The sequence below is a fragment of the Cyclopterus lumpus genome, chromosome 13 (assembly GCF_009769545.1).
Source record: "Cyclopterus lumpus isolate fCycLum1 chromosome 13, fCycLum1.pri, whole genome shotgun sequence".
Lineage (NCBI taxonomy): Eukaryota > Metazoa > Chordata > Actinopteri > Perciformes > Cyclopteridae > Cyclopterus > Cyclopterus lumpus.
In genome coordinates this window covers 12647304-12665596 of record NC_046978.1, presented here as the reverse complement: position 1 = coordinate 12665596, position 18293 = coordinate 12647304, and the positions used below count along the sequence as shown (strand labels likewise).

The following is an 18293-nucleotide window of genomic DNA, read 5'->3' as shown; positions in this document are numbered from 1 at the left end:
TATCAGCACCTTCTAGAGATCATCTGCTTCGGCCCTCCTCTCCTCCATGCTGCTTTGATCACTGGCTCGTTGTTTTGGTGTTGAAGCACATGCATGTGAGAAGATTATTTCACAAAATACTCTGTACATACAGTAACTGTATATTGTTACTGCTCTCACATCTTCAAATCAGGGTGTGATGGAACTAGTTGCAGTCCCATGTGTTTTGCTGTGCATATATGAGTCGACTACATGAGGAGATAATTAATTAACAAGGCCTCCATATAACCATTATTTTCATTAACCATATCATGGTTTGGTTGAAAATAATAATGTTCGTTATGTTTTTCAAATTATGGACATAAATTAAAAAAATTAACTTTTTGGTTGAACACACTACAGAACTGCAGCCTCCTGGGTGAAAGTCCTGTGTAATGTGTCAAAAACAAAAACATAAATATGTTTCTCCCTTATGATGTATGTGAACAGAGTTTTTAGTAGATCAGTCAGGCAGGTAAGAGAATGTTTGGAAGTGCTCTTTTCGCCTCCTACTGGTCAACTGAAACTGCTTGTATCCACAGGCTGTATACAGGAAGTAGTAGAAACCCATTGGTTTGTAGGCTATTTTAAAGCCCCTTGGATTACGTCCGTCGCCATGTTGTTTTTGAGGCAATCAGTGAACGGAAGTTTTCATATTTGGAATGTGGAGGAGTGACGTAGACACGCCGTGTACGTCTCTGGTAGCGGCAGCGACCTGTCAATCACAGTAAGCCCGCCCTAAAGCATACCCAGCTTTATTGTCTATTTGACTCTAAATGGAGCATTATTAACTAAATGAACATCATGCTGTATTGATGAAGGAACTAGAGATTGAGACCATAAACTCATGTGCACATTGTTTACTGAGGGAATAAATTAAGAGAAGTAGAGTCATTTTCTCATAGACTTCTATACAACCAGACTTCTTTTTGCAGCCAGAGGAGTCGCCCCCTGCTGGTCAGTAGAGAGAATGCAAGTTTAAGACGGCAGAACTGGAGGTTGCCGCCTAGTTGTATCTCAATAATTTACACCATGTCAGTGCTGTCACTTTCTATTCATGTAAATCTGACTTTTGGCATGCTTCTCTGGACAGGAAGTCAGTACGTGGGCCTCTCGCTTCATCTGTTTGTCTAAGCCGAAAAGCCCTTGCAAGGCAGCCAGTCAATCCTGATATTCAATAATGCCTAAACAAAGAAAAACCCCAGTATGTCGCTAATGACATCAATGCAAACAAGTTGACCTGGGTCATTTGAAGGGAAAGAGGTTTTCCCCGACTGCAACTCCAACAAACTCATATTCAAGACCAATGAGAGCCAAGTGAATTAAGAAATAAACAAACAGCATTACAAGTCACAGACTGCCTGAAAAAAGCTGACATGACCTTTGTCAGCTCGGAAAGTTGCCTCGGCTGCTTCCTCACGTTGCCTCAGCAGACGATGCAACAATACCCGACCCTGAGGCACAAAAGCAGCTGCAGTCAACTTTAATATTCAGCCTTGAACCCTTTATAGTTATTTCTCTCTCCAAAGTGAAAATGAAAAGCACTTATCAAAGGCTGTGATAACAGCATGACGAATTGTAATATTTCCCCAGAGATTTGCATATTGCGTTTTCCCCCTCCCAGCTGTATACAATTGGAGGAGTCTAATCTTTTGCAGTATGTCAATCACGGTTGATGCAGACGGCTTTGCTTCTCACCTTCTCACTGCAGACGGCGATTACTTTTGTTCTAGCTGGACAACCAATATAAAGAACCACTTTGCTCTGCGATAGCTAATGCCATGTGTGCATTGTTTTTTATCAATCTCACTCTCCAGTTGGACTTTAGGTGCTTTCATTTGTCGAGCGGAAACGGCGGGCGGTCGAGATTGAAATGAATAAATAAGTGTGCATGAATAAGTGTTGTATACGTGACAGAGGTCTGTGTGATGTGTGCATCTGAACAGGCAAGACTGAATAGAAACACACTGTCTACTGTAAATCTGTGTATGTGTGTATGTGTGTGTGTGTGTGTGTGTGTGTGTGCATGCGACTCACCGTCCATGTCTAGTCTCTGCATGATGATGGCCAGCTCCACCTCACTGGGCATGTAGCCCAGCGAGCGCATGGCCATGCCCAGCTCCTGTTTGGAAATGAACCCGTTTCCATCACGATCCAGCACCTTAAACGCGTCGCGGATCTCTGCCAAGATAAAAAAGAAAATACAGGAAATCGACTCAGCATGTATGAAGAGTGCGTCCCTGGTGCGTCCGAGTTGCAAGAACACAAACACTTATTCATTTACATTTACAGCACCGTGTGTCTATGTGTGTGTGTGTGTGTGTGTGCTTGTGTGTGTGTGTGTTTATTTAGTCTGCCAGAAACACCGCTCTCTGGATTCTTTTTGGGACTCCATCCTTTTCTTTGGCAGTGATGCCCGTCTCAAGACTTTGAATTCATCTTGCTTTGAATGAAGTGAATTGGTGTTTCACCCTCTCTCTTTCTCATCATCATTCGCACAGCTCTCTTATCCCCTCTCTCTCTCTCTCTCTCTTTCTCTCTCCCTCTTTCTCTCTCTCCCCCTCTCTGACCCAGCGTCGGGCTGTGCATTATGCAATTGGTCTCGCACCACTTCCTCAGGTTAACAACATCAATTCCACCCCATCGATTTGTTTTCTCCACCTGCTGTCGCACGCGACCCTTCGGTGAGCTCCTTTATTCTCTATGGCCTTTGTTTTACTGGTTTGTAGTTACATTATACTTTTTATCTCTCATAAGTAGTCCAAATCCCAGAGCAACCTTCGAAGAGTTGGCAAGCTACAAGGGTGTGGTTTGCTCAGAGGGGGGTGAGGTGAAGGTCACACACCTGTGACCTTCAGGATATTTTCCTATGGTGTGTAATGTCCCCCCCCCATCGATGCTGCTGGAGACGAGCACCATTCCTGCTCTGTGCATCATTTATACTGCAAACTTACATTTTCTAATCAATGCCTGCCGTGCCGTCTCAGGTTTTTTGTTTCAAACAACGCAGCACACAGGTTCTGCGACATATTACTTTATTGACTCACTCTCTCAGCAGAGATCAAAACTAGATCAATGAAGAAGAAAAAACGCGGACTGAGTCGGCACGCTTTAATAAATGCACATTTCATAAAGAGCACCAACAGACAGGCATCTGCTTTTGGCTTTTTTTGTGGCTTTTTTTTAAAATAGAGGTAAAATGTCACTTCTCTGAAGAACACTATGACTGCATGATATGATGAGCACACTGTTGAGCACTGAATCATGTGAGACTGGAGGATGGAGTGGGTGGTTTCTCTCCATCCTTCCCAGGGAACCACAGAGGACATACACTGTACCTCTATGCAAGTGTTGGACCCAACCGCACACAAAAACGCACAGAAAAACAATGCAGACTAGATCATACATTCTTGAAACAAATCCATCTTAACTGAGTATTTGTAGGCATCGCTATTGAGGAAAAAACCCAAATTCTGACTGCCGAGAACCAAGAAATTGACAAACTGAACTAAAAGCATCATAAAGAAAATGAGCCCAATCAATCATCTTATTATCTGCGGCACTGCTGCCGATCGGGACCAGACTGATGGCAAATGATTTGGAACAACAAAACATAACTGGAGCAGTAATTATGAATCACCTCATAAAATCGGAAAACGGTGCTAACGGTGCCAACGGTCGACAATAAAAGGGGTCACAGTCGGCGACCTGCATCCAAACAGGATGCCGCTGCTTCCCCCGAAACAGCTGGTCCGAAGCAAATAAAGCAAGCGACATCGTTTGAAGAGGTAATATTTTCAAGGGTGTTACAACATGAAAGGCATCCTGATTATTCCACCCCCCACTACTCCAATATGTGACTCAGGTCTTTGTTGTTTACTCCCCTGTGTCGGGAGTGTGTCGGAACAGAACAACAACATGAAGACGGCATTTATATGTTCCAATGATTCAGTCCATTTCATGCACAAGTGTGTCCGTCCATCAAGACTTGACCAAAACTATGCAAATTAAAAACACGGCATAAAGAAAAGAGAAAAGAAATCGTGTTCACGTGGTAGCTGCTCAGCTCTCTGGGGTGAACCTAATTGTACCAAATCAAACTTGCTCTGCGTGTGGAATCACAAGAGTAATTAACTCTCTCTGTCGATGTAAAAAAATAATGAATTAGTCATTTCATCAACTAATAATCTCAGCTCTAGGAAGATATATTAATAAGAACCGTATGTGGACTTAAGCTAGCATAAAGAACCAGAAACCAATTTGAATTATAAAATATGATTAAATACATTTACATTATAAGTGTAAACATTTGTTTTTGGCAATTTTGGGACGCATGTACACACAGAAAGATTGTGGCATTTTGTTAACTTTGATCTAATACCGTGTCAAATCTGAAGATAAGTTTGTTCCATACTGGCCTCCTCGCCACCAGAGTGATCGGTGACTTTAGGTCAGCACCCTGGACAGCTCCCCCAACTGATGCCAGGACTGTTGCAGGTTACTGTGATCCCCATCAGTGTGCTGCATGCAGTGAGGTGAGGCCCCTCTGAATACGAATCTACATGGCCCCCAGCACAAAAGCTGCAAAGTGGGAACTGCTATTTATGTGCCCATGGAGCTGGAAACGAGCTACCTAATGCTGGTCAGCCTCTCCCTCTCTCCCTCTCTCCATCTCTCCCGCTCTCCCTCTCTCCCTCTTTCCCTCTCTCCATCTCTCCCTCTCTCCCTCTCTCCCGCTCTCCCTCTCTCCCTCTTTCCATCTCTCCCTCTCTCCCTCTCTCCCTCAAGGAAAGCTCAGCGCTGGTGGGCTGAGCAGACACAAACCAGCTCCCCGCAGGCTTACTGCTGTCTGGTCCAGCTCAGCATGCTAAGTGAACGAAGACCCTTAAGTGCCGACAAGGAAGGATTTCTTCCTCTGCGCCTTCACTAAACCTTTAATAAAATACCATATTTTAGTTTTTGCTGTTAAGCCTCCATTTTTCCGGGACTTTTTAATGTGAAGTCTGCCTGTAATTCGCTGTCCTCTGTGGATACAGACACAGCTCACCGCGTGGTGCAGTGTCTACTGCAGTCTGCTGTTGGACCCGGACCGGAGCTCTCACTATACCCAGTATGCTGTATAGAGTGTACACAGTGATCCGGCTGAGCAACAATGTTCGGGTACCCAGTATTGTAAAATCCCTCCGATACGGCCTAAAATGTTGCATCGGGTAACGGCGAGCATGCCAGCGTGTGCGCCGATAGCCGATATCCCGTCATCATATCATTCATCGGCTCATTTATGCCGTGCGAGAACAACACCACGAGGTCTCACGGGCTACCTGGGCCCTACATCCTGCCTGATAGGTACTGCACAACTGAGATGAGAAAGAAACAAGATGGCTGCCTCGTTAGCTACTTTTATCATCCGCTCCAGGAAAAGAAAGTTGCACATGCTCGGCAAAGATTGGCCAAGTGCCAACGCAGCAATACAGAAATATTTTATACTTGAAAACTGCACCAGTAAAACGGTGACGTGTACAGTCATGCAAGTTTAGTTCTGAGGTGTCCAGGCTGTACAACGATGATAGCAATCACATCACATCCATGCAGTGTTAGGAGGATACAGTATTACTAGATTAGACTATTAACTGTAAGGCCCGTAATCGAAAATCTGGAAATGTATGTGTTTATTCCCCGTTATTTTTCGCTCTGTTATTCCTTTCATAAAATGATCTGTAAAAAAATAATATATACATATATAGGCCGGTAAATAGTTCCTTGTTGTTTGTTTTTTAACACACTGGTATCGAATCTGAACTCCGTATTGGCCAGTACGCCAGTTCAGCTATCGGTATAGAAACAATGGAATATCTCTAGTTTTGTGCACATTTAATTGGAAGTGATGAAGCTCCCTGATGATGCATTCCCGTTGCCCAATTCATAAACATTCTGGCTAATGTCTACTCTACATATTATGGTCTGAGTGTTAACATTTGATCACGTGTAAACAAGGGTCACTGGCCCTGTGCAGCCTTTGGCCTGTAAAGTACCAACATCAATGCGAAAAAGCCCAATTTACATGAGGAAGAGGAATTTACAGCTCATCATAAAACTGAACAAGCGAGAGGTTATTCACCAGCATGGTTGTGCCCATCGTTGTCTTGCATATTAATTAAAAAGGGAAACTTTTTATATCTTTATCAAAAGCTAATCACAGACGAGGATTTCAAGTTGAGAGAGAGCGGTCCCTTTCGTAAAACTCCACATCCCCAAAATTGTGAAACCATATATCGCCTTATTGTGAGTGTTTGCACAGCTCAGCTTGTGCTTTCAGGACACCGGTCTGGAGAGTTTTCCTGTGGCAGGAACAACAGACCAGAGAGCACAAAGAGCGGAGAGAAGATTGCTCTTTGTCAGTAGAGGACTATTCTGCTGCCTGTAACAAAAACTGCTTTTACATTAACAATTGAGGTGCAATAAATGATGTACACATTGCTCTCAGGCGGCACAAAGGATGCACTCATGGCCGGAAGCGAGGGCATGTCGCATGGGCATCAACACTGTGATGAAGAAACGACAGCTGGGATAAAGATACACATTAGAAATGTTGGTTCATTGCTTTTAGAGCTAATGAAGAAAGCTTTAACTAACTGGCTTTTGGGTGCACATGCTCAAACTAAATCTGCAAAGCCAGCTCCTTAGTTTGGGCTTTCGACTGGACCACATGTGAGAGGCTTGGCAGGGAGTGTGTGTGTGTGTTCACAAATATTGATTGAAAGATCAATGTAGCATGTTTTGTATTTCTGTTCCAAAGAGCCAATTAGCAAACCCTAAATACTGGTTTAAAGGTCGTACAAAGACCACGTGACCCTCCTTCCTGCTGCAAAGACACCGTCAACTTTATGAGTCAAATTACAAAAGTGGCCCATAATAAGTGTCTGAATGAATCTCAAGGAGGTATTCATACAGTCATAAAACAAAAGTACAGGCAAGACATTTCCAAAGCAGAAACAAACAACACACCGGCTGACTGATTCAACACCCTGGACCGTGTGACAGCTCGCGCTGCTGCCTCAAGCTTTTTAATGGCTGAAGACAAATACAGTAAATTGCCTCTTTAAATATTGCGAGGCTGAAAGTGTTGAATGTGCAGAAGCAGCGGCGGTGAAGGACATGCAGGAGTTTCTGACAACTCTCGAAAGACGAGACCGGTAGAGGAGCGTTTCTAATGGTGTCTGGTGAAAGAAAGTGTGGCTGCATCGTCTGCGTGTCTCTTTCGACTTCAAAGAAAAACAACAACAACCGGAAATTGCTTCTTTTTCTTCTTCTTTTTTTTTACTCTTTGTCGAAAGGTTTTCAAAACCAGTGCAAATATCTGCGTATTATGGGAGACACGAGGATGTCAGTGCACAAGGAATTTAAAAACCTTGTTGAAGGACAATGGAAGCTTAAAAATTATTACTTTTATTATTCTAATTTGATGAATATGATTATGTCTCCAGTTTGGGTGCACAGATGTTTACACTTTGCATCAGTTACTAGTGAAAGATCTGTTGTTATCTGTTGTTGCTGTAATCTGTTGTTATTTTGTAAATGTTAAAGTCAATTCATGAACATTTATCAATGTGATCCCAGAAGAATGTGGGTGTGTGACATTTCTTGCACTGTGGTCCGAGAGAAAAAGGGTTGCGGCCTCGCTTCACTAGTTAGAGGCGTGAATAGCTCTTTTCTCCCACTCGGATAACGAGACAGAGTCTAAACATCTGTTGACCTCCTCGCTGCGAGCCGACTGCGACACCACCGACGCTCATCCAACATCGAGAGTAGAGTGAGCACCGATGCAGTCATTAGTGTTCGTCAGCTTCACCGTGTTCGAGTTGCCCTCACAAGGGCCCTCGAACCTTTCTCCACAAACACGCTGAAACGGGGAATGAGAAATTCACACGCTGCAAATATCCCCATGCATATTAAAACTCCACCCGGACCGGGTATCTGGCTATTACCGTGCGCCGTGCAGCCAATTTCTCAGACGGCAGCTTAATGTCGCATCAATGGATAAATATTTCAGAGTCTAGTTTGTTTACTTGCTTTCCGCCGATGAGGCTGCCACTGCTGCAGACTGTACTTGATCAGTTGTTGTGTTCTACAGGCCCAGGTGATTACTCCGAGACGGGCTCCAAAACAAAGGGTTGATCAAACGCCGCCTCAGCAACGGCACACATTGTCAAGTCGAGAGACAGAAAGCCAGCGGGACGCGAATGCTCCCGGTGAGATAAACTACGTGGAGAATATTTCATCGCGCTGCTTCGTCGGCACCGTGTTGTTTCTTCAAAGAGTTATCGCCTGGCAAAACCCACCGGGCCTCGTGGCCCTTCGGTACCGCCGCATCATTTGTGGATGGGTTTAGAAACTGGAAACGAAGCTCCTAAATAGTACACGCAGTGGCTCCGCCAGGTTTTATTACATGCGATACAGTTCAACATCTAAACCCTTTAACAAGTGTTAAAGCACTTTGAGTGGTCGGAAGACTAGTAAAGTGCGATACAGGTACAGGTATATTTACTGTAACGCAGGTGCAAGTTTTTTAGTCTAAGTATATTTTCTTTCTTGCTCTATAGAGCTGACTTTTGTCTCACTTCAAAATAAAATATCTAAAAAAAAAAGTTAAAAAAATAAGAGTTGCCTAATACTGATGTTAAATAATCCAGTATGTGTAAATAATCCAGTGCGCCGTAAATCATTTTTTAGATAATACACTTCATTTATTTTAATAGATACCCTTTTTTGCCCCAAATGTTTTTTCTATATTATATACAGTATATTTTATAATATATATATATTTAAAAAAAATATTATCTATATATCGCTTCAATATAATTGTGAATTATGGGCCTGATAAGTGTCTAGTGACAATCTGATATTTTGATAGCTGTGGTTCTCATCATCAAGTCTTTTTTTCAGGTTTTATTAGCGACGTACAGTAGATGTTAAAATGTCTTCAGCCCATCTTCATTCGGCGGTAAATGTTGCCAATGGGGGGGTCGAAGGGCAGCAGCTGGGTAGCCAAATCCCTTTAAATGGACATTAAGCATGAGGCAGTACTGCAGCCAGACAGTTTACTGAGACGCCTTACCGCCCAGCTCCTCCACGGTGATGCTGGCCAGCGCGTCGCTGTCGCTGTCCGACAGAGAGCGGCTCAGGTAGTTCCCCTTGTAGAGCAGGCCTGTCGTCACATGGTGGAATGGCATCTTCTCCCTGAGAGGCGACAGAAGGAAACGCTTAGTGAAGCAAAGGGAAGTGCCCAAGAAATGTCTCTCTTGGGCGTTTAAAAAGAATTAATTCTGAACACAAAGCAACAATCTAAAAAGTCTAAAAACATTACACATGTTTCTAAAAGTGGGTTATCAGGGAGGTGAAACTGCAAAATTACATCCTGTTATTAGGCATTCTAATTAGCCAGGAATACAAATATGAGAAGTGGATAAATCCTCCATTAAGTTAAAAACACGACCATGTCTCCGACAAAAGAGTCAAACAGACTATAAAGCAGGCATGCTTGAGGGCGGGCTTACTGTGATTGACAGGTATCCCAACTATAGAGACGCATATGCCAAATATGTAAACTTCTGTTCACTGGCAATTCACAAACCAACGGGTGACGTCACAATGACATCGTCCACTCCTTATATACAGACTATGGTTTCATAGAACTGCATTCTTGGTTGTGTTTCAAATAAGCTGCATTTTTCCCCAGGTTTTGGCTTGATTACGATTAAGATTAAAAGATTTTAAGACGTTTTGCACTTAATGAAAGTAAGTCAGCACCAACTTTTGGTTTCACACGAGACATGAACAGCAGTCTCCTGGGTGGACATCCTATATTTGTTTGACTTGGCCGTCCACCTCGAACCTCCGAGCGCTTACGACGACTTTGATTAGAAACTTATTGGCGATACGTCAAAAACAAATGGAATGAGATCAAAAATACATTCCCCTCGAACCATAATTGACAGTGCAGTTTCGCTTTATGGGAATGTCATTTTTTCATGATAATCAGAAACAGGGATCTGGTTTGTCCATTTGTGATGTTGCTGAAGCCAAAAAACAAATGAGTGTCGAAGGGGCACAGCATGAACGAGATCCATAAATTACTCAAAGAATGAGTGAGGGAGACTTTTATAACTCTAAGGGTTTATGTGGCAAATTTGTGTGTGTGCGTGTGTGTGTGTGTGTGTGTGTAATGGAGCTTTAGCGCAAGTCCAGACAGGAAGACCATACCCATCAGCCCGCCATCTATTCCTCACATTCCTGCCAATCATTTCTCACACATGTTCACTCATTGATTACTTGCTGTCATTGTTCTGCGCCGTCAATCATGACACCGGCTGCGCAGATCAGCTGGTCCCCTCTATCCAATAAGCACACGGAAACAATGACACGGTTAGCCAACCATCTTGCTGCTGTCTCATTTAAATATGACTGTCTCTCTACCTTCAGTTCATTCATGTTGCTGTTACGCACCCCTCCACCTCCCCATCTCCGCCCAGTCTTCACGGATCCATCAGCTTCATCATCTCATCATTCTATCAGCTCATCACCACCAGGTCTGGACTCCACGGGGGGGTCTATCTCGTTGCTGATCGGGGCGTCGGCCCTCAATTACAAATCTCCTCGTGGAGTCCAAGCGCCAAAGACTCTGAGACTTCATCATTTCATATCATCTGTTATCTATAAACATTATCCTTTCTTTATCTAACTGTTCTCTCTGATTGAACTAAGATGTGTAAATGTGAGGGAGGAAATTCATTATTCAAGGGCACGGGGGGAGAATAAGAGCACATAGAGCAGAGAGATTCGGGCAACTGCTTCCTTCCCTCTAATTGGATTTGCTCTCGATGAGATGAGATGCGAACTGAGACAGAACGAGGGGTTCGAAAGCGATCCGAGACGTGACGCCAACGGAGCCGCACAGAACATCGAACTGCTTCTGAAGCTTCTCAACGTCCCACTGCTGCAGAGTCAAGTCAGCCTCACAATCACAGGAGCTTTGATAAGGCGAACATCTGAAAGTGAGCCGCGCTATTTCTTACGAAACGAGAGGACACGTTCAACGAGCAGCAGCTCGGCTCTTTTGGCGTTTCAGCAGCATCCGCAGTCGTAGACTCAGGTTTTAGGAGCGCTGCTGTCCAAATGACCAAATAGTGCTCTCTTGAGGGGAATGAGTCTAATACTTTAAATGTTGCTTGTTTCCTCCTACCCATCTCTTTTTCAAACACTTATCTATATATACTTATATATATATATATATATACACCACACGTGCCAGGTGAATCATCACGGAACTGTAGAGGCATACTCGAAGTAGCAAAGGGTTTATAAGTCCTAACCAATGTTTTATGAAAAGGTATTGATGCTTTATCGGTAAGAGGACATTTCTGAGTTGGCTGAGAGCAAATGCAAACACATTAAGGCCTTTAAAATGTGACAGTATAGCCACTTGCACATTTGTTCCATTTATTTTAAGCTACGGGAAGTCTTGTATTTTAGAAACCTTTTTGTTTTATTGGAGGAAATTCTCTATACATCCCAACAGCAAATGATGAATCAAATGCTCTGACCAAACAAAGTAAAAAATCCAGTATCTGTGGCTGTCGCAGGACAGCAATAAGGCCTTCGACGAAGTGACGGACTACCTGCGTGCACACTCTCTACCCGTGCACTCATTACGAGTCACACGAGCTGCTAGCTTGACAGATACATTCAATTAATTTTGCAGAGTGGTCTCAGGGGAGGCCTGAAGGGACAGGCTGTCAGTGTTGCATATGTTTTGCAATTTAGATGACTTTTGGAGCGAGTGCTGCTCGTAACACACTGTATATAACAAGTGGGCGTGGTCGGAGGACTGCGGTTTTGAGTCCTCAAGTTTGGTATTTTTGGAGTAATGTCGACTGAGTTTCTTTTAGTTTTCCTTGGTTGTGAAAGGAATCAATGTTTGCATGTTCTGTTCGATCATTTATAAAATACTTCACTCTTTGGAGCTGCCAGCCATCAACTTCCTCACAAATTGAAAACTGGCCCCTGCATCTTTCTTGTTTGTCAGTTTAATAAGAGTGCATATCAAGACGTCTGCAACGACGCCTTAAGCTTTCTCTCGCAACCGTATTCTCAGAATTTTTTATTTCCTAAATCATCAATTATTCAGTCATCTCTCCGCCGTCATTATGAATATAACAATCATCGCTCTTGTCCGTTCTTTCCATATCATCGCTTCCAGCCGACCCATAAGCTGTCAGCTGTTTGACACATGTGTATACCATTGGCGCTTTTGCGTTGCCGCGGCCAACATAAGGAAATATTGATCGGAGCGATTTACCATGCAGGGGACAGAATTGACATACATTCCATAATAATACATCCGTCAGGAGCAGACTGTGCATTCAGTGTTGGATAACTGAAGCGTGGAGAGGAAAAACATCACAGGGCAAAATTAGAGGCAGTAATGACATGCAGCTCAAACCGTTACTCTTTGGCTTAACAATGGCCCTGTGCTTAGTTCTATACGTCTGCTCCATGGAGGATGGAGGACAACTGCAGCTTCCATTATCAGTTTTCTCACGTTTCTGACACTTTGGCCGTGATTTCTTAAGTAATCTGCTTATCCGGCTAAAAGCCTGCACTAACCAGCTCCGAGCAGAGGACGGACATTTGTTTCGGCAACAAGGATTGGAAAAAATGTTCAATGACACCGACTCGGGGTCAGAGATGTGCCGTAGGAAGTTTGGAGGCTGGGAAGTGCAAAAGTATTTTCAGTACTTCAGTCACACGTGAAACAATTAATTGAATGAATCGACGTCTTTGTCAACCAATCATTTGAGGAGATAGGAAATCAATCCATTTAGTAACCGTTCTGTTAAAATAAACCTTGCCGTGACATTGTTTGATCATATGTTGTTTCCAAGGTCAAGAGAATTTAAGTTTTGGGTTATTTATTCTGTCATATTGTTTGCTGCTGCAGCTTCCTCCACTGTCCCAACCTCGGCTTGGTTCCCAGAGTATAATAAACCTGTTACCAATCGAATTTCTCAGAGCCGAGTGACTAAAAGAGAGTAATCTTCAGCAAATACTTCCTGTGCATCTGGTAAACAGGTGATTGCAGACTTTAACATCTCAGTTTTCCAGCCTTTTCCACCCAAAACTACACGTCACAAGTTCCACCTGAGTAAACGTAACAGGTGCGTTAAGGATTGACAGTTCAAAGAATAACGAAGGAAAAGGTACATGCACATAGTGTAGTTGTATATTTGTACAGTTTAGGACTTACCGAACACTTGACTTGTGTAAAAAAACTTATATTTCTGGTCATTGTTGCTATATAGAAATCTATATACACACACTTATTTTTCCCTCTACCTGTCAGCTTCCTTGCATGTGGATGCACAGTTGTCCAATGTCCAGAGTGTTTGAAAAGACACCTTCTGTTAGAAATGGTTATTTTATTAAAGTCATTGAAAGCATATTCTTGCTTTCTTTTTAAAAGTGTATTTCCAGTCACCCGCAATAAAACTATTGGAAGGTAGTCTATAGACTAAACTATTACTGCATCATTATAGTCCTTTCAAGTCCTTTCAGGGCTGTCGAGGCTGGGTCATGGCAGAAATGAACCCAATTACAGCAGGCACATAAATAAAAAGCACCTCCCCTGAAGTTGTATGCATGCATTTATAGGGAGAGCACTGCTTGTACGGACACCTCAAGAATAAGACAAAGATCACATGACTAATCAAAACACTTTGACCTTGGAGGAAGAAGGTGGGAAGCCGCAATTGCACTGTTGCAATTAAAATGCTGCATATCCTCAAAGAGCTGGCGGGCAGGCAGGACAAACTCATTCCTCTTTGGGTCCAGCAACGATCACAGATTAGTGTCACACAACAAAGAAGTCTGCTTAAAGGGCAGCTTGATATTTTGCAACCTATTCGCCCATGTTTCTGTGCCTAGATGACTATAAAGGGACAACTATTTCTGAAATTGGTCCAGTATCGACGTCCGTCGCCCAAGGGCTGCAACGTCAATTTACAGCCACTAAAATTGCTCGTTTTTGTTGCCGACCGTCTCCAATTGTTATCATAAGCGTCTGCCAGCACAAGAGTCTCGCTCAAGGAGAATTCTCGTTCGGAAAATGAAGACGCGTTGCCGGAAGACGACAGCAGAATCGTGTACCGGTCGGGCAGAGTTGTTGGCAAGATTCCCAATGTCATGGCTGAATATTTAGAGGATTTCTACAATGTGGATGAGGTCTTTGAATGAAAGGATCCTCTGATATTTTTTTCTAGCCTTAACCAAGTAGTTTCTGGGGGCATAAACAGAACCAGTCGCTTCACAACATTAACCCCATGGCATTGTGCGTTTGTACAAGCGTGATAGGGGGGCGATGTGAAACGTTTCTCGGTTCAGAAATTATGATATTTAGCATATCCAGTAGTTTGTCCTTTAGGATGAAGAAATGGAGCAGTAATCACAAAAGGATTTGTTGTGTCCAACTAGATACTGTGTAGCCTGACAGTTAAACAGACTATTTCTGCACATTGATCGTCTCTGTATTGATTCTCTCTCTCTATGAAATGACTAAACAGTCCACGACCACACCACCAGTTCCGAGTCTTGGCTATTGAAGAGTGCACAGCTTTATTCAAAGCCCTCTGCATGGCATGGAAGCCAGATGGCAATTTCTCACAACAGACCAACAGCACAACGGTCAGTAAGCAACGGGCCAATACTGAGGGGGGCACAAGCAGAACGCTGTGTACCCGCAGCAAACGCTCCGACCACGAAATCAACATTGCAAAGAGGACCATGGCTCTGGGGGTCTTTAATGGGTAAGTCTTCAAAACATGTTGAGAAAAAAAAATCAGCCCTGGTTTAAATACACCAAGTTAACAGCAGGATGCAATGCAACCTTTTGAAGGTACACCGACGAATTGGTATTCCTTCCTAACCCGACGCATCAGATGGTTTGTCACACAGAACTAAAAAGTACTGAGGGGAGGTGATTTGCTTCTGCAGGAGTTTGATTGATAGATGGCCAATCCAATCAGGAAAAGGGCAAAACCTATTTTCCCCCAATCAACATTTTCGTTCTTTGCACTTTCTTTTCCAAAAGGAAGAAACACTCCAGTTCAGATCTTACAGATGCCATTGCAGCAGCTATGCTAACCTCTCCGGGGGCAGCCTCTATGCGTAGCCTCACATACACCTACAATCACGTCCTGGTAGATCCTCACAGAACACTGACAACAACGCATCACTTGAAGCCCAATGGATTCTCGCGGGATCGGAGATCATTCTCCCGCCATTTCACAGTATCGCCAGAGTCCTGCTGTGCCGTGATAAACTCCTTCCCACAAGAAGAAGACACTGTTGAACTAATAAACCAAAAGAAACAGTGAGCGTTGCACCTTTTTGCAAATTCCTGCTGTGACATCACAGATTGCGGGTGTGGCCACATTAGCAGAATACATGAAAAAGTTTCCAACCAAAAAGAGAGAAACGCAGAAGCCAATTCCGCACTGAGATTGTTTCCCTTTTCCATCAGTGCCAGAGAACAAAACAGCTTCATTGTCTTAAAAAACACAAGTTCTGTAGAATCAAGTCAAAATTGAGGTATTCTGGTCACACTTGGCGACGTTTCAGTTGTAAGACATGCAGCTTGGTGCCGTCGGATGGCTCCGTCCACCTGCATGGGTCTGGGTAAACACAGTGAGCCTCTGACCATGCTGAACGCTGCTGCATCAAAAACACAAAAGGGGATGGCAAATATACCATCAAGGTAAAGAAAGAAAGAAAATAAACAAAGCAGATGGATTCATTACCGACTGCTTTCGACCCCCCAACTGTATCTGCTCCTATACGCTGCGTAAAAGGATGCCAAGGTATGAAATGAAACACATAGGCTCCAAACGCTGTCCCTGCGATGTTGATAATAAGGTGAAGGATATTATCATGCATCATTAAGACGCGCCTGCATCTTCAGCAGGAGCAATTTATGGTCTAATTACTTCGCAGTGCTTTGGACTGTGCTTGGAATCGCAGCCAAGTGGGTGCAAAGGCATTTCATCAACCCATCGTCACACGCTCTCCAAAAACTGAGAAGAAAAAAGAAAAGAAAAAAAGGAGCCGGGGGCGTCCCAGAGAAGTGCCACCTCTCTGCACACATTGCCAGCTGCCGCCTGCAGCAACAGAATCTTTCTCTCCGTTCTGCTTCCCCATGCTGATTCTTACCCACACTGGTGGCTGTACTCAGCAGGATCCTGCAGCACAAAGGGCTCCCTCGCCGGACTCTCAGTCACGTCCTCCGTCCCGTCCCTCAGGTACGGGTTGCCCGGCAGGTCTCCGTTTACCTCAGAGTGCGTCCCCGGTGACGGCGGCCCGCCCGTGGGATCCGCCGTCTGAGGATCGGGCTCTGTGACCTCCTCCTCCATCAGACTCTCAGATGCAGCGGTGCCTCCGGCAGCAGCAGCAGCAACAGCGGTGGCGGCGGCAGCAGCCCGTCTATCAACAAACGACTGAGCCCGGCTGCCTCCACAGTTTGGGCTTGTCCAAGAGCGGCGGCATCGGTTCCCAGAAAACCCGTTAATATTTGAGAACCGAGAGCAGCAGGTACAACAGCTCCTCTCATGCTCCACTCCTTGGCTCCTCTCTCTCTCTCTCTCTCCCTCTCCCTCTCTCTCTCTCTCCCTCTCCCTCTCTCTCTCTCTCCCTCTCCCTCTCTCTCTCTCCCTCTCTCTCCCTTTGCTCGCTCACTCACTCTCCAGTGCAATCATTCCTCCACATAGGGTACTGAGCCTAGGGCTCATTAGCGAGTCCCAATGACAGACTCAGCCGCCTGCAGCTGTGCTCACAAAACACACAGAGAGGCTGGAGAGAGAGAGAGAGAGAGAGAGAGAGAGAGAGAGAGAGAGAGAGAGAGAGAGAGAGAGAGAGAGAGAAATAAGGAATGTGGGAGTCCACGAGAGGGAAGAAGACAGAGAGAAAGTATGAGGACAAGAATGACAGATAAAACAGGGACGTGAACAGTAGAGGCTGCTGGTGACGCAGCGTGCACGTCCCAGTGGATTACGCGCGCGCGCAGAGAGCTCCGCGGGTCAACACGGGGAGACTGTCTGCGGGAGAGAGCGCGCCGTGCTTGCGCCAACGTGAGGCGCAAGCTGTTGCGCAAAGAGAGGCGCAAGCTGTTGCGCAAAGAGAGGATGGGGATGAGAATTCGGATGGTGCTGGTGCGGGGCGCCAGCGGGGGGTCGACCGTGAGAGCTCGGCTGAACCCCTTCACAGCCCCAATGCTAAACTTCGACCTCCAACACACGCGCGCGCATGCCCACACACGCTTCCCGTTTGCTGCTCGTCACGTCCAACAGGCGTTTTCTAATAAAGAGTCGCTCTGCTCCGACCGCATGTTGCTTTTGTGAGCGAGGGCTTTTAGTTTTAAGAAAAATAAGCAAAACGTATATATGTGTGTCTGTGCAAACAGCACGTCGCGTGCTGGCGATTAGCGACAAGCCTATACCTCGAGACGGGTTGTCTCGCGGAGGTCAGCGGTCAATAATAATAATATGTATATTTATTTATTTTTGTCGATTTTGCTGCTGCGGTCTTTGAGAAATCTCGTTACTCAAAAAGCTAAATATTTAATCAAGGCTAGCTCTCCTCACACGTTCGCATAGCATCCACCGTCTGCCATAGAAAGTAATGGACACTATACAGCGGGTATTAGCGCAGACTCTTGGGCCGACCAACAGCTGCGTGTTGTGGACATAACAAAACAATTAAACATCAACCGTCTTTAATAATGAGCCGATCTATTGAAGGTATTTGTTTGGTCTCATTCCCCCCCAACTTACCTCTGAAGTGTCTGAAGCTGATCAACCCAATCCGCTGATCGATGAGAGCAGCATCATCCAGTTCAGAGACTTGAGGTGGACTCCTCAATCAGCCTCATTGATGGGTCACTTGGTGCGTAATTAGTGAATTATTACTTTGTTTAAACGCAGTGCGCATATCTCTTCCCATCGGAACAGATGAAAAGGATAGTTCTTTTCTCTTCTTTTGGCCACGATGAAGTCCGGGATCACCGATTCAGTCAAGTTGCACTTTTCGACAAACTCTCATCTCGTTTTTTGTTTAAATATAATATAAAAATAATATATATATATATTCACGGTCAGTGGAGTGTCGCCATTACAAAGACTGCCTCAGAGTATAACATCCATAGACTGGAGATCCGCACACACGTGTGCTGA

General features: G+C 44.5%; 1 protein-coding gene across 1 annotated transcript in view; it reads right to left on the bottom strand.

Annotated features, from left to right (window-relative positions):
- The window catches only part of LOC117741526 (calcium-binding protein 8-like), a 58475-nt gene extending 41997 nt beyond the window's left edge, over positions 1-16478 (bottom strand). The window contains exons 1-3 of the mRNA XM_034548613.1: positions 16279-16478; positions 9134-9255; positions 2056-2199 (exon numbers count right to left, since the gene is read on the bottom strand). Of these exons, the coding sequence (XP_034404504.1) occupies positions 2056-2199; positions 9134-9255; positions 16279-16478 (466 nt within the window). The remainder of the gene's footprint in view (positions 1-2055; positions 2200-9133; positions 9256-16278) is intronic.
- Between the last annotated feature and the right edge of the window lie 1815 nt (positions 16479-18293).